General features: G+C 33.7%; 1 protein-coding gene across 2 annotated transcripts in view; it reads left to right on the top strand.

Annotated features, from left to right (window-relative positions):
- The window catches only part of LOC138307531 (protein Wnt-11b-2-like), a 44,676-nt gene extending 27,764 nt beyond the window's left edge, over nucleotides 1-16,912 (top strand). For both annotated transcript variants that reach the window (XM_069248331.1, XM_069248330.1), the window contains 4 exons: nucleotides 11,145-11,377; nucleotides 13,471-13,751; nucleotides 14,980-15,272; nucleotides 15,631-16,912. In XM_069248331.1, the coding sequence (XP_069104432.1) occupies nucleotides 11,145-11,377; nucleotides 13,471-13,751; nucleotides 14,980-15,272; nucleotides 15,631-15,805 (982 nt within the window). In that variant the 3' untranslated portion in view covers nucleotides 15,806-16,912. The remainder of the gene's footprint in view (nucleotides 1-11,144; nucleotides 11,378-13,470; nucleotides 13,752-14,979; nucleotides 15,273-15,630) is intronic.
- The last annotated feature ends 438 nt before the right edge of the window (nucleotides 16,913-17,350 follow it).

Below are 17,350 nucleotides of genomic sequence, written 5' to 3'. Positions count from 1 at the left end.
GAGAAGACTGGATTTACCCAGGGGTTTGTTTGGCGAGAAGACTGAATTTACCCGGGGGTTTGTTTGGCGAGAAGACTGAATTTTCCCAGGGGTTTGTTTGGCGAGAAGACTGGATTTACCCAGGGGTTTGTTTGGGGAGAAGACTGGATTTACCCATGGGTTTGTTTGGGGAGAAGACTGGATTTACCCATGGGTTTGTTTGGGAAAAACTACCTTAATTCTAAAATAACGTTTACCTTTGCACATGGGTAAAGACAATATTCCACCAATAATTGAATAATCCATTCCTCACGAAATTCTCCCGGTTTTTACTTTGCATCCACAATAACAGGTATGAAAGACGTAAAGAAATGTGCTCTGTTAGATATATAGATAGATAAATATTAGATAGATAGATAGTTAAGAATTTCAAAGTGTTTTAAAAACGCTTCAATATAAAGAAAATGCTTCTATGTTTGAAATTTTGTGATTAAACATGTATTACAACAGACAATATTAGTATTGTTCATAATTGATAGGTCATTTTCACGAAATATACACCAGTATTCTGCTGCATGTAGAACACGATTCCATTGCAGAATACATTTCATTGCCATACTACCATAGTAAAACCTTATCTCTATGGAAATTTGCTTGTGAAGGTTAAAAGGAAAATGCTTGGAGTTATCTGTCTTAATGCAACATTGAACTTAATGGAGTAGATTGTCTATAACATGGGCTATCTTTATATTGTTAAGGCATTAACCCTTCGACAAAAAGCAAATCACAACGCTCATAAATCTAACATGTTTAATATGTATTTCCATCAAAGATACACTAAATGGGCGGGCATCACAAAAGTCTATAGTCTTTAACACTGATAAGTAAGATAGGGTTACACTTGCCAAACAACGATTTCTTTAAATTAATAATGATAGAGAGCTCTTACACTTCGTGAAGTTGTATGCACCAATGCTATCGTTCGTGGAAGAATGTGTGGGCCTACGGTATCTGATAGTGCCCCTTGCTCCAAAAGTTTTAGCTTATTTTTCTTTCAAGACAATGTATATTTAGATTCTATTGCTTCTAAGGCAATTGGAGTTTACATAATATTCTCCAAACTCCAAATGTTAATTGTGTTCGCTTCTCTTGAAGATGATAATCGATATTATCTTGTCCTGATAGCAATTTGTATTTATCACTATTGTTCACAATGTCATATATATTAACCTTTTTTCCCCTGGTAGGCAAGTGATATTTCAATATTCTTGCTCTTTAGAAATTATGTTTCATTCCATACTATCAAAATAATTTTCTTAATCCATAGCTTTTGTTCCAGTGGTTAGAAATATTTCCTTAATTCCGTTTTCAGAAGCAAGCATGTTAAGATTATGACTAAATTGTATATTACTTGACTGATATAGGAAAGCAACTTCGACAAAATAAATGTTTTCTAACTAAAGTAAGACATAATCACTGTGTAGAATATTGGAAAACTTACTTTAACATGTATGAATGATGGTTTTGGGAGGACATTGATTAAAGCGATATTCATGTTAGGTGTTGATAGATATCAAATTAAGTAATATATTAAAGTGCCTGCGTCACATATTAACTACTGGTGAATCGTACAAAGTGAACGATCTCGTGTAGTAAATTATCTAACTATAGGCCCAATACGATATGCAAATATCCTTTATCAGTATCAGTAACATGTGGTAAGTAGGAGGAATACGAAAAAAACCCAATTTAGAAAAAAAAATCAATATATTGTAGAATCATACTTTTACAACGATGAGTTCTATATCTATGATGGAGATTTATTTACACGCGAGCATTCTTATGTCTAACTCGAATACTTTGAAATATTGTGAATTATGCAATGATAGAAAACCCTTGCTCTTATCTTAATTTTGTCTTCACTCCCATTGAAATACGTTGCCAGTCTCAAACCCACCTTTGTTACGATGTATAATGAGAAAACATGTCGGTGGTTGAGAAACGATTTTCATTTACATTTAAAAACAGCAGCTGAATTGTAAATTTATATTATCACACCTCAGAATACATATATGAGGGTTTTGATTGATAATTAGCTGATGATGATGAGAGACTTGTGAGGTGAAGCAGAGTTTAGCAGTTCTCTAGTAGGATGACACCTTATGTCAGAAATAAAATGGAGTGACAAATGGTGGTAACTCGGTCTATACGCAAACGCGAAGAAAAATAGTCTTAATATTTATTGTAATAAAGGGTATATATCAATGATTTGTACCATTACTGGCTGCTGTTTCCACACACACGCACTTGATATCGGAACATCCCAAACCATAACCCTATATTAATTAACAACTCATGTCTGGTTAGCATTACAAGTGAAGGAAGCGCATTCGATTTGATTTATATATTAGTTTTAAAAATATCTGATATAGTTTGATGATGAAATACTTAACTCCTAGCGGGCGACTGGACTCTGTATTCGGATCAGTCTACATGTGCTCTGTTTTACATATCCCTCTCTCGCAAATTAACTCCACAGTTCGCGGCAGGATATTCGTCGTATATAAATGACTACGTCTGGACGGTGAACTATTACGCGTAGTAATACACACGGCCTAATACTTTTTAGATTAAACTATTCAAGATGTTGTTGTGTAGTTCGACTTTGACTTAATTTGAAATGATTTATTTTTAATCGTCATCACAAGTGTTTGTTGCGATTTTATTGCGGAACTCTCGGAGATATTTTAAGTTAATCAGTTACGTTGAGGTAAGGTGTATTCACTATCGTCTTTATATTGATATAGGTAAGGATACGATGAGGAAATGTCTCGATCTTTAAAAGAATTTCTGGAAGCCGGTGCCTGATAATTTGCTCGAGAAATAGGAAGTTAAGATAACATCACTGATATGTTTCTGCCCTGCAGGCGATTTCTTACCTACGCATCTTCATTCGCTAATCAACCACTGGTTGTTTACATAAAAATTAAAACAAATAATTATTTCATTCAGCACTCTTATGTAGTTCTAATTATTATCAACTTTAACATCCTTTAATAATGAAAGTACATGTACAAAAAAGAAATGTTTCTATTTTATTTATGATAAAGTATTTTTTTTATTGAAAAAAAAGTTATTTTTTACATTTTACTAGCCTGATAAAAATTGAACCAAGGCTCGACATCTCAATGTATATAGGTCGTTCAGGGCAGTAGACTCGAAAAGAAGCAAACGCCTACAGAAGGCTGAATATGTAGAGAAGATGCGGCGAAAGACATGGTTTGAACCGATAAATATGCCAACTGTTACACTGGTTGCCAGGGTGCAATGGTTGCCAGGGTGCAATGGTTGCCAGAAGGGAAAAGGTACCTATAATTGTTTCCCCATGACTTCTTGGGATTTTTTCCGGAAAATTTTTTTATTTGTTTATTGGAATACACAATTTTTGGGTTTCGTGTCATATAAAAATAGATCATCTATTCATGTTGTGTTCAAATTTGTCGCTGGTAAGATGATATCTTAATTCATTCGAAATTAAATGAAACAATTAATATCAGCATAATTATAAATATGATTACAATATATTTTTGACATAAAAAAATCATAATAAAAATGAAAGGTATATTTGTTTTATCCAAGAGGTAAAGGCATATCTAAATATTTAATACGTTTCCACTTTATTAAACAATATCTAGACATATTTAGGTCCCACCATTGCCATATTCAGATCTGATAATCAATATATGACATTAGTGCTAAATTCAAAATTATTAAAGCATCATGAAGCTGGATTCGTTCTATAAAAACATTCTTTGAAATATATACTAATATTTACGATTGATATGTCCAGTCAAAATTAGCGACCTTCAGTGTATAAAAACACCTGCTGAATAAGACAACTTTCTTTGGTCAGTTGCAACAAGTGTGAATTTGCATAAAAAACCATTTGGCTGTAAATTTGACCATTTTTTCCTTTTCCCGATTGGGCGGTCTTTATAGACATGTTTTTACTGTGAATACCATTAGGAGATATATTCACTGTCATATTAGATTTAACAATAGGTGACAAGACAGGTAAAGGTAACAGAGATATCAGGAACAGGTGAATCTCCTCGAGGGAGAGGATACGAGTAGTCTACATATGTAAACAAATTTGATTTGTAACGAGCATATTTGCTGTCAGGAATAATCCCATAAACCCTTTGTGCTACACGAGTGCAGTACTTAAGGAGTGGAAGTTATAAACATTGATTTCTGATAGATGGCTGTATAACTTATACAAGAGGTCCATGGGGAGCGAGAGGACGACAGATAGCTACGATACAGGGGTTTAAATAAGTATTACACATTTATTTGATATGTGTTTGGCAACCATTCTAAATATTAAGTAGGAAGGCGAGAGGACGACACGTAGCTATGACACAGAGGTGCGGTGGGGGAGGGGGTGGGGGAGGGGTGTGGGAGGAGAATTATTCAAAATATTAAGGAGGTAATTACATCACACTTGGCAAGAAAACTTAAAATAATTGCTGCAAGGTATTTTAACGTAAATTGTATTTCCATTCCGTTTCTTTTTCTATACACATACTAAAAAGTAGCGTCAGACAGAACATGAAAGAAATATGATTTGAAAGTTTAAAATTTATATTCATTTATATTGACTCGGTTCTATAGTATTCCTAAAGTGTTATCAATGTAGTTTTATGTTAAGATACTATTTAGAAGGTAAAAAATTGGATTTAATTGCAAAGTAACATAAATAATAGATTTATCTATAAGGATAATGTACTGCAAAACTTTTTTTCGAGTGCGATACAATTTCGCGTATTAATACAGGTGATTTGACAATACATGTAGAATTTTGGACAAATACTTGATAATAATATATTAAAATAACGATATGGGTCAAAGACGTAACGTCAACGTTTGTATTCCAGATAAAACAATATTCTTATCAATGTATGTCTTTAGAATACGAATTACTTGAAGTAGTTAATATGGAGCAAAGAAGTAATTCTAACAGTGTGGACAAAATATTGTCAAATGTTTGAGGTAATCTGCGTATTTATCTAGACACAAAAGGACAAATACCATGATAAATATCAAATATTATAGCGTTATATTTACATTAATACATGTGTGTGTGTAAATGAGATTGAACCAATTGTCTCAGTACATATAGCATATAGAAGGAAATTATAACAGGGAAAGTGATTTATGATTGAAGACAATAACATATAATCAATAATTTAGTTCCACTGAGTAAAACAATGTATAAGATATAGATAAGGTACATGCATGTACATACTCTTCAATATTTAATTTGAAACACAATTTTCAACACAAAATATTGTTTTTCATCGAAATGTTGGTTTGATAATTATCAGAACATTGTGGACAATATGGGAAATCACGCGTATAAAAGCCTATCGATGACAATATACTGAGGATTTTTTTAGTTTTGTTCGATACATTTGGTGTATGATAATTATTGAAGTAGTAACTTAAGTTTGTTTTTCATAAAAAATGATATCGAACCTTTGCAAAATCTGCATCATGCCACAGTAAAGTAAGGTAATTTCTATAAGATATCATTTGACAATACGAAGAGGATATATTTATAACTTAGAATACATTCAAACAGTTTCAAAGATATTGCATGTTATCAAATAGGAAGATCAGAACAGTTACCTGTCATTAGATTTCAAGTGGCCACCCCACAACTTTCCATTGAGCGATATATCGACAATGGCTGTTCTCAATGGTTTTGTGTTATGACTTTGATGTCGCATGTCTGTGTACATAGTATCGCCGTGAAAGGCGAGCCACTCAGCCGATCCTCTCAAGTACCTTATTTATGACGAGTCGAAGCGATGATCTACTCCAACTCAACAACACTTCGTTTGATATTTCGTTTTGATAAAATCTCAAGTATCACTTATACTTTCATTGAAGTCTAAAATAACGAAACGAGCGATTTCAAAAGTGTTATCAATGAAAAGAAGTAGAATTTCAAATTACCATGTCAAGAGGATTAACAAGAGATAGTGGGTAATGCGAGATTGGGACTATTCTATACAAGGGTCAAAGGTCAATCTATTAGAACATATGAAACATTGCAATTCATTCAAGAACTAGGTAGACATGTTATATAATTGGTGGCCCCCGTTAAAGGGATAAAAAGAGGTTGGTAGTACGAGGGCATACAACGTCACGCGTTAAGCGTTGATTACTTTATGGACTGTGTAAACATTATACAGAATGTCACCAATATCGCCTATTTAAAAAAGGGCAATGCGATACACAGTCGGTCTATCTTGTAAAAATCACGTGATCGGGATTCGTCTGCAGATTTCATTACGTTAATTAGTAGTTAATGCATCTCAGGTGTTTTTTTTTTAGAGATTAACGCCTCTGACGAGATGTCACGTGATATTAAATGCTCTTCCGGGCTGGTTTTTGTTTCGATTCAAGGCCAGACTTTGCTCCATTGTGAACAGTCGTATGTGGTATCCGCTGATCTCCAGGGATACATGTTTAAATGCGTTATAAAAAGAAGCAAGTGTTAGAGTATGATCTTGTGACAAATCGTTTAGATCAGCAGAGACAGGTCTTTTGTTTCATTTTTATGAAGCTCCCGAAAGAGACATTTATGGCTTTCTTGATGCGGTGCAGGCTAGCGTCTGTTTTGGTTACTCACACGGAAAGTGTCTTGTACCTCACCAATGCAGCCTCGAGTCGAAGATCCCTTTAAATCGTTATAACCCCCAGAAGTGTAGTTAACAAGATTCTCAAAAGGATTGGGATATTGTAACTGGACACATTAAACCAGTTTCTTTCATGGCTAAGGAATCACGAGATGTTCTTTTACAAGTTCGCATGTTCGGAAAAAGTAACTTTCAAAACAGAATTCATTTTAATTATGTTTCAATGTAAGCGAGTTAGACATTTATTTGCGGAGATTTAACAATTGTGAGTTTAATTTGAATATAAAATTGACGAAAGAAAATAACTGATAGAAGCTTTTATTAAAATAACGGATGACAATGTGAGTACAATGTGAATAATACATTATAATATTTTTGGACCAATAATTATTTAAGCTGGATTTTAAGCGAAATATTTTTTTCGTATCGCACTTGAAATTTCTATTGTAGTTATAACATTTCAACATTAGACATTTTGACCCTCTAATTTCTGCAAATTATTATTAGTAAATCCTTTTGTCTTGTGGGTTGAGGGTACAGTATTTACCAGCTGATAATTATCAATTTTACATACAAGTTTTGGTAATTTTACCTGTTGTCTTTTGAAAAAAAAGATATGAATTATACAGCTATCGTTGCAATTGTGTAATGTTAAACTAAAATAAGACATATATATTGATATCAATAAACGCTAAACACGTATCCTCTTTAATCCAAGATTTAACTAGATTTGCCAATATATATATTATTTAAGTTAATCTGCTTTTATACCTTTTGAACTGAACAAAAACATTGAAAAGATTTGCATTATCTATATAAAAAACAGGACTGTTAATAAAATATATGGATTATTTTCCTGCTTGATATTTTTCATGTAAGTTTTCATTGTAACATACACGCTTACATCATCCGTCGCGTTACGTATTTAAAAGCTCGGAAATTCCGAACTGTCAAATATTACCATGCCAAATCAAGGATTTATACTCACGCTGACAAATTCATTCATAACATTTCTGGCACAGTCGAGCGGCGAGTTGGCGAACCCCTATACATGTGACACAAGAAGAGAACAAATTAGAGAAATTTACGGGGTGGGCAGACATCAAATATTGTAACAGTGCGCGAATTACCGGTTAGTTTATACTATAACATGACAAGCATTATTAGTTAGTTTATGTTCCGCTTTCTGAAAGTGTACGCCCGTGAGCCATGGTTTATCGTTGCCCCACCAGCGACGCTTGGCGAATTCTAGGTGTTCCTGCGAGTGATAGTGATGGCAAGAGTTCCTTCTCTGACACCAAATTACGTACATGTAACATTTCATACAAGTGTGTGTTCGTTATCCAATCCGCTGCGCTCAACATTGAAATACTTCTATTGACACTAACTGTAAAACATTCCACAAACTTGTTTTTTCTTTAAATGTTGTGCAGTGATATTTATAGACTGTCAAACAGTCATTAGAATATTAAAACATTCACAGATAATTTTGTCTTAGCGATATGTCTGGTTTCAAACTAGGGAGGAGGTAATCTTGTATTAGGTCTCCCATGAGAAAGTCTTATCAACAACTTAAGGTTCTGTCGCGAGTCTATGATATTAAGAAAACCCGTTTCTTTTCCTAGACTTGAGTAAATATCAATCATCCAATATCAATTTATCCAATTACAAACGTTCATGTTTAGCCTTCATTTTCTTTTATTTTACTATCATTTTCTTTTAAATTTGGATTTTTGAGATAATATGCAGAAGGTGTTGTTATTCGTATGTAGTATGCACATTTATATTTCATTTACATACGATTACTGTTGACGATTTTATACAGACAATGGTTCTATCATCGAATGATTAATTTATTATACAATATGAAATATTCATTATGTTGTTAATTTCAATGCTGTTGTTGTAGCTACAATGGAACAACGAAATGAAATCAAGCTTCAGTCATTATTTGAATCATTATTTCACGTGACAACCTCGAATACTTCTCCCCACGAAATAAACTAAACGTTTCTAATCACGATAGAAAGTACCCTAGGATTTTTTTTATTTTTAGACCTGAAATGATTTTAAAATTCTTAACTACAAAATAAAGTATTCACGGGGATTTAAGACCATTTTAATGATATATGATTACATATACCATAGAAAGTTACACCGCTCAAAAAATTGTAAATCTTGGAAATGTCTTGGTAGATTGTTACTCCCCAATGCTCACATAATAGCCAATGTTATAAATAATGATGTTGCATGTGTTTAAAGAATGAATGGTTATATAATAGCATAAAGGGATATGCATTATATCAATATACATGTACAATATACAGTCAAATAAAGACCTTTCAATGGATAGTGGAAAAGTATTATTCATAGCCATATGGTCTTTACATACAGGCTCAATGTTACACATTTATTGTAAAATTGTAGAATTTTGTTGCAAGTTGTCGTTTCGGATCATAGAAAAGTGGTCTTATTAAGCAGGTTTTCTTTATAGAGCGGTATGGTCGCTAAGACAGGTTTTACTATTTATATTATGTGTACATCACAGACGAGGTTGCATACCACCATCATGTTGCTACAAGTAAGACGTTAGTATGTCACCCAACAACATGACAGAACTGTATTTATAACAGTACAGTTGCTGCTGTGTGTACTGTTAGCAGCCATGATAAGTGTTTTGTGTCGCTGGTTACCAACAGTATGTTAATTGTGGGAGCAATTTACACCTTTTCCACTTGAGATTCCGACGCCTAAGACGCATGACTTCACAGCTCTGCACAGGAGTGCCTCACACAAAACCTAATTTCACGTGTAAAACGTGTAAATCTGTTATCAACGTCATTGAAACAATAAGGAGCTAGCACCTCGTGACACGAACGCATTCCATTGGTCACGTGACTACCTCGATCCCTCCCTCCCCCTCTCGTGCGTCGTTATATAGCTATCAACACACGCGCGTTTCTTTACCTGCCAATTGCAGAGTTATCGTTACCATACAGACAAATCAAACAACCGAACCCTGCACGTTCTGTGTAATTGTTGGCATTTTTTCCTCCTTGTTTCGGCTTCATTGTTAACTACAATCGACCATTTATCTTTGATCTGCAGCCATGCATGATGCTCAAGTTTATATCAATTGGAGCATAATTGCATAAAATACAACAAATAAATAGATTGGAGAAAAAAGTATGTTGGATGAAAGAGGAAAAAATGTTTTTTGGATGAAAGAGTTACACTCGATTCCTTTCACATTGATAAACAATCATGGAAATTCTGCTATATTTAAGGATTTTACAATATCGAATTTGCTATTTTCATCCTGGCGCTATTGTCTTCAATATTGATGAATCGGTTGTTATTTTTACAAAGACTTTATATTGCAAATAAGATTTTCGAAATAATACAATAGTTATTTCCTGTTGTGTGTTGTAGACATGTATAAACATTTCACACAAAATGCTTTTTTTGGGGAAAACTTTTTTTCTAAAATGGCCCCTGTAAAACTTTTGAAAGAACTAGACAATTTTGGCTTTGAAACACGACAAATTTTCTCGTTGGCGAGAAAACCGGAAACAAGTTAAAAAACAGAAGGTGTTCCGTTTATAGTTAATATAATTATAGTGGTAGGACAAAAATTATACTCATTTTACGAAGAATCCATCAAAGGTCAATGCCTTAAACTAGAAATCGCCCTTAGTTAACTGATGTTTAACGTTATTGTCCACTGGTGGTAATGATAACGTTAAATTAGGCCAAAGATGTCGATCTATAGATGTTGACGGAGATGAAAGGTACTTATCTGTTGAACAGGATAATATGCTGACATTGAAGGAGTAGATACGGTTGTTTATGGGAGACACCCGTTTGTCACATTACATGGATTAAACACTAATTAGGATTGGTACGTAGAGCAGGAACAGTGTGCTCAATCGACCGTGAGAATAACCATTGGGTCTGCGGTCCGTATGTCACAATACTGTAATTAGTACCTAGTTTTAACCCTTCATGTTATGTCTTTAACCTTAAATATTTTGAGATAATTAAATTTTTTGAAGATCCATTTTAACACAAATGTAAAAAATGTTGTGATGGTGGAAAACATTATTACGGTAGTTTGTTTTACAAAGTCCATTATTTAGACTTCTTCATTGTTATTCTTGTTGCTGTTACTTTAGATTGGCTACCAGTCTCTAGAATATTGAAAATAGCACTAAAATTTGGTTTTATGATTTATATTTCATATTTGATCCTAAGTTACAAACAAAGGAAGATAATACAGTTTGAGCATTCTGCTGAGGAAATATGATAGTAACTGAGGGCCTGGTAACCAGTCTACTGTTGTTGATGCAATATTATATGTTGTGGTTACGTATTTTCATTATTGTTGTTGCTGATGTTTTTGTTTTCAAAATGAATAGTATCCATTCTTCTACATTACTTTGTCTTTGTATCTTTCAGAGCCTTATATCAAAGTAAACAGAAACCATGGCCAGGGAACCAGAACTGTTCTAAATCATTCGGCATGGTGAAACGACAAATTAAAATATGCAAACAAAACCTCGATCTAATGGGCACTGTGTCGCATGCAGCTCTACTTACAAAAGACACTTGTGAATCCCAGTTCAGTGACCGGAGGTGGAACTGCTCATCGATCCGGAGGACACCTCGTCTTACACGTGACCTGGTCAGAGGTGGGTACTCGTTAAATTCCGTATTGTAACCCCTCCTCGCCATTGGATAGCGTATATAGTGTCATTCGCGTCCGTCCCGTCTTGTTCCCCGTTCTGTCCTGTCGCGTCGTGTCCAAATCTTATAGGGAAGGGGATACTTGGTGTCGGACACATATTTCTGATTAATACTAGTTACCTATCGATATGTTGGTGGCTTATTCATCAGAAAACAACATTTAAACCCACGAAATACCATTATAAAAGCCTACCTTTATCACTAGGTACAAAATGTAAATTTTAGATGATTACTAGAGTATTTGATTCATTAACTTGTCAATATGGGTGACTATCACCTACAGCAAACTGTTAAATATGATTGGTGTTACAATTACAATAAAAAATATGGTATTGCTAGCACAAGTAATGTAGGGTCTCAAGCTTTGTTTTGATCTTTCTAAATTTAGTAATTCTCTAACATACATACTCATAAAACCTTTGAACTATGTTGTTACCATGAGCTTACTGCGTCCGTGTCCAAGTAATCGAAAAAAATATGCTCTTTAGAAAGAGAGTGCTAGAACAAAATAAAATTATATCAGATCTTACAATAACAAGTGCAATTTGTATGTCCTACATGCTAAAAATACAATCGCGTTTATTCACAGACAAATTTCAGAATAATCCATTTTCCTTTCCTAAATATTCTTATTGGCGATATCTATTTGCTTATTACTACACGTATGGGATGAAGCATTGTATCAAAGGCAAGCGATTAGAGTGAAAATAAAACACAGTCCAAAGAGAACCAACTAGAGAGGAGCTTAAATGTTTAAATGGTGCTGTATAAAACCGTAGACGATCACAATAGCACTATTGGAAGGCAGTTCAGTATGGAGGAAGTTAGAGATATAAAATGTCTCAAACGCGTATATAAGATACTGTGGGCCACAAAGAGAGCATCTGTTGCCTGGTAACCAATGTTTGGTGGGGCTGTAAGATGGGGTTGATAGCAGTGTGAAAAAGGTGTGAAGAGCCGGAGCTTATCACCATAAAGTCACTGGTTACAATGGACCTCCCTGAAAGTATCCAGACCAAGCAAGGCTACGTCGTCGACGGCATTCAATGCGTCCAACTTTATATGAGCATCACACAAAGAACTGCCCAGAGGGGCAGAACTCCACAAACTTTACCAGGATTTAATCCCACACACTCCATTGTCAATTTACTGCAGGTTTACTCTATCAATGGGGTATTTATGTACAATAAAACTATATTGTACAAATTGACAAGATTTTGTTAACAAAGATATCGACAATAAATTGCACCAACACGGCGTTATGTTAGCCTTTATGACGTGCCAAGTTAGGGATTGCTTTTCAGTCCAGCATCGCGTTACAAAGACGACTACACGGCGGTACTATTTGGGCTAGGTCGGGAAGTATAACCCATACATCGTAAAATAGAGTTTTATGGGCTTACATGGGTCATGTACACATAAGTTAGGCCTGTTTACAACAAGAGTATCACATTGATATGCCAGTAACTCTAGGACATGTGAAAATATCCTTTTTGCATATTGAATTAAGAGATATATAAAAACTACCATAGGTTGTTTACAGTAAAAAGTATTATTAAAATATATCGCTCTAACAGTAGACTGAGAAAATGTTAAGTGTTCATGTTCCGCCGTATTCAACACGAATACGGATATAAGAAATATGTTCTGTTTAACCTTGATTTTACACTGAATATTAAGTAATGATATGTTGGTTTAAATGAAACTATCAGGTTTCAATTTTCTTTCAAATTTAGCCTAGTTGCAAATACAAGACTTATACGTGCTTATCTGTCTAGCTTTGTCCTTGAAATCTTCACATGAATCAGAAATGGGTTAACCAATACTTTCAAAATTCCAAACGATTGACAGCTTGATGATTAGATATTGTTTACATCACGCATACTTAAAAATTCAGATAACTTGCTTCCGTACCATTTTTTGGAATTTTTGAATGCCCTTTTTATTGTTAAAATAACACAAGTATGCGTATTTTAACAATCATTGATATTGTTGTTTTTTGTTGTTTTTAATTAAGCTGTTCATCATCTTTCCACAGGTACCAGAGAGCAGGCATATCTATATGCTATATCATCCGCTTCGCTCGTGCATTCTGTTGCACGTGCGTGCAGTATAGGTGTGACTACAAAATGCAGTTGCGGGGCCCTCCCGAACAGCCCCCCTGACGGCGAGTTTAAGTGGGGAGGGTGTGGAGACGATGTGAAGTTTGGACTATATCTAAGTGAAAGCTTTACTGACGCGTCTTTGTCAAAACGAGGCAAAATTAAAACATCTAAAAAGGCACAGATGAATCGTCATAACAATGCAGCAGGTCGGAAGGTGGGTTGGATATATCATTATGAATGACTTTATTATCTCCAATAATGAAGAGTTACAGAAATTCATAATATAATAATAAAAACAGTAAGTTTGAGGTGAATTGTAGCTGTAAACCAGTAAAATAATGGCTCAAATAAGGGGAGATAAAATGTAAAGTAACCCACGGGTATAACGAACCACTGAGGATAAGGAAATTACTTGATATAAATTGATGTCGTTATACAAATATAACAAACCCATTATAAGAACATTGACGGAAATAGTACATTACTACGTTATAAAGATGAATTTAATTTAAGTATGTTCGATATAAAATATTTCTATCATTCGGGTTAAAAATTATTTCGCTACAATTAAAGAGATAATGTATACGTTGTACTTGTTGTGAACAGCGTATTATTTAATTTTGTATCTAAATATGCGTCTGCTTCTCTATGAATCTTAAATAATGAAGTACAGTGTTGTGTATTAAGAAGGCTTACATTGTATGTTTAAACTCCTTGTTGATTCAACGCTGCATAACTCAACATTTTCGACAGATATGTGAATATGTATTTTAAAATCATTTATAAATATTAATATAATCAAATACAGCAATGGTGAATGAAAACGTGTGAGGTCTTTTTCCATCATAAATGCCAATACTGACAATGATGGGACTGTTTCTGACAACTTGCATACTTAAAGATATAATCATAACGTACATGTATAACATCAATGATACATTGATCATGACAAAAATATCTATGCAAATTTTATTCTGTTAAGATCATGATAATTCCACAACGTACCAGCCACAATTAACGCCGATAATCTGAAATATACGAATATATTTCCATTGAAACATAAGCGATTGTTTTTATAAGAAATTTACATTGTTAAAGTTATTTGACTCAAGACATTAAATAAAATTTAATAAATACAAAATGTACATTTGTTAAATTTGCTGTTTGTAACATTTTCCTGTTTCCATTATTGTTTTACAAATTGTCTTGATGTATTCATATTAAAATATCTAACAAAAACACTTTAATAGCGACGAAGATAATATTCCTATTTGGTTTATTCTTATATATAAGAATCAATTTCATTGGCTAAAATAGACAAACCAGCCACTGAAAAATTGGTTATGATTGTCTGATAATTTGGCGTAACAATATCTAAGAAAAATAAGTTAAAATGCATTTCAAGATAATTTTAACTTAGGATCTTATTTTCTCTTTCTCAGATTGTCTCAGATAGTCTAACTAAGGCTTGTAAATGCCATGGCGTGTCAGGATCCTGTTCGATAAAGACCTGTTGGAAGGCCCTTCCCGATTTTACATCCATTGGATCCATACTAAAACGTCGCTATACAACAGCGGTGGAGGTTAAAAGGAAGAGGCGGAAAGGGGTCAAAACGTTTCTGCCATTGAATCCGAAAATATCTTCGATAACTAAAGATTCCCTGATTTATTATACGAAATCACCTGATTATTGTAGTCCTGACCCGAAGACAGGGTCAGTGGGCACAGCAGGAAGGTATGTATTAATCCGCGGCTGTGCCGTATCACTTTATTTATTTTATAAGTCATCTTTGCTTTCTAATTGTAAGATATCAGAGCTAATTCCTTAAGACATATTGTTTTCACACAGTATTTATGAGACTAGGAAGTATCTTGTTTTCGACTTATTTTTAACAAATGTGTTAAATAACAGTATTGAACCTATATCTTGTTGGAAATTATCTTTTTTCATGCTAATAATTACCATTTTTCTGTTATTTTTGAGCTACTTATTCTGGCTGTAACTAGAACAATTATACTGTAATGTTGGGTTATGTTTATTTGTCATGCTATGCTAATGTTATGTCAGCTAAGGATGTTCTGATTGTTTACAGGGTATGCGAGAAGAACGGAGACGGATGGGGCGGATGTGATACGATGTGCTGTGGCAGGGGATTTAAAAGTTTTTCTATAGAAATCACCGAACGCTGTGAATGTAAATATTACTGGTGTTGTTATGTCAAGTGCAAGACGTGTAGAAAAACGTTGCATTTGAATACGTGTCGATAGGACGGTTTCGCATGTGTGCTGAATTGTGATAGAGACACTCGCACATGTTGACTGCATGGTCACGTATATGTGCTCAGAAGTGGTAGAGACGCTAAACCAAGTGTTGATTAGACGGTACAATTTGCGTGCGCAAAAATACACTTTTTAACCCATGTCGAATGTAGGTCACAATTGCGTGCTCAAAAGTGATATTGACACTTGCATTGTGCTGTTTTTTATACAGGATCCTGTGATCCTACAGAAAAAAATCCGTGTTGTGAAATATGTGAAGTCTTAAATTCCCGAACTGCTATTTATAAATTTTAAAATAATCTGGAAATATTCAGATAATGACAAAAATGTGGTTTTCAATTACTATTTTAAGCAATATATATTAATGATGCTGCCATTTCAATCCTTATTTTCGAATTCCTATTTATAGAAAATACAAATGAATGAATATGATTATGTTGTTGTTAGAATATGTTAATCAAAAGGAAAAGTTGGTTGCCTATTTATGTATTAGTATTCACGAATATAACTGACAATGATAAAAACAAAAGGCTAATATATTATAAAACTTTGCAATTTTACACAAGGTGATATGATACCCTATTGTTGTAATCAAAATCTTGACCTTCATTATTCTGATTGCCAAACAAATGAATCGGAGACCCGAAAATCCAGTGCTGTGTTTGTAAATGTAAGTAGTTAACTGATTTAACGGTATTATCTTGGTATCTGTGAGTCAATATATAATCATGTGACAAAGGAGTATCCATAATGGTCACGTGATGTTATAATCACGTGATTGTCACAACCAATAGCTGACGTTCTGAATGTTCTCATGGTAATATCATTTTGCGAAATGGTCTAATCATGTGGAGCCGGATTGTGGGCTATGTCATTTGAAGAATATTGACATTTAACTCCCAGTTTGAATCTGTTTATACCTGTTTGTAACATATTTGAAGCAATATTTAATTTAAAACTATTTGTATGATACTGCAGATAATGTTGTTATATTTTTGTACATATAATGTCATCAGCACATCTGTTAACTACAATTGTAAATGATGTCACCCTATGTATATACGTGTACCAAAAGAAATAAATTAATTAACTTCTTGTCAATTTCCTTGTACATTTGTATACTACTGCATTTCCTCTATTTCTGAACACTACACAAACATTAGATATCAATTGAATAATAAAAGAATTTAATATATCTTTTATTTAAATTATCATTCATTGATATTCAAATATTCAAAATTATGTGCATGCCTGGATATAAACCTTTGATCTACATCTGTATCTATCACAATCATATGCTTAAGTAGTCTAGAATACCGGAAACAATAACCCAAAACCATAAAACAATTCCAAGTATTGAATAGAGTTATTGTTTGGGGCATTTCTCGATTGTTCTAGACTAATATACGTGTATTTGCTTACGAAAACTTATCCCCGTTCATTACAAATTTTTTTTCCATCTGGCGAATTTTTGCAATTATCATACGAGTCACTGTAGCGTAATAATAATGTAAAATTCAGTTATTAAGTGAT

Source organism: Argopecten irradians, chromosome 14 (genome assembly GCF_041381155.1).
Source record: "Argopecten irradians isolate NY chromosome 14, Ai_NY, whole genome shotgun sequence".
Lineage (NCBI taxonomy): Eukaryota > Metazoa > Mollusca > Bivalvia > Pectinida > Pectinidae > Argopecten > Argopecten irradians.
The sequence above is the reverse complement of the archived record's forward strand: the minus strand, read 5'-3'. Positions and strand labels throughout refer to the sequence as shown.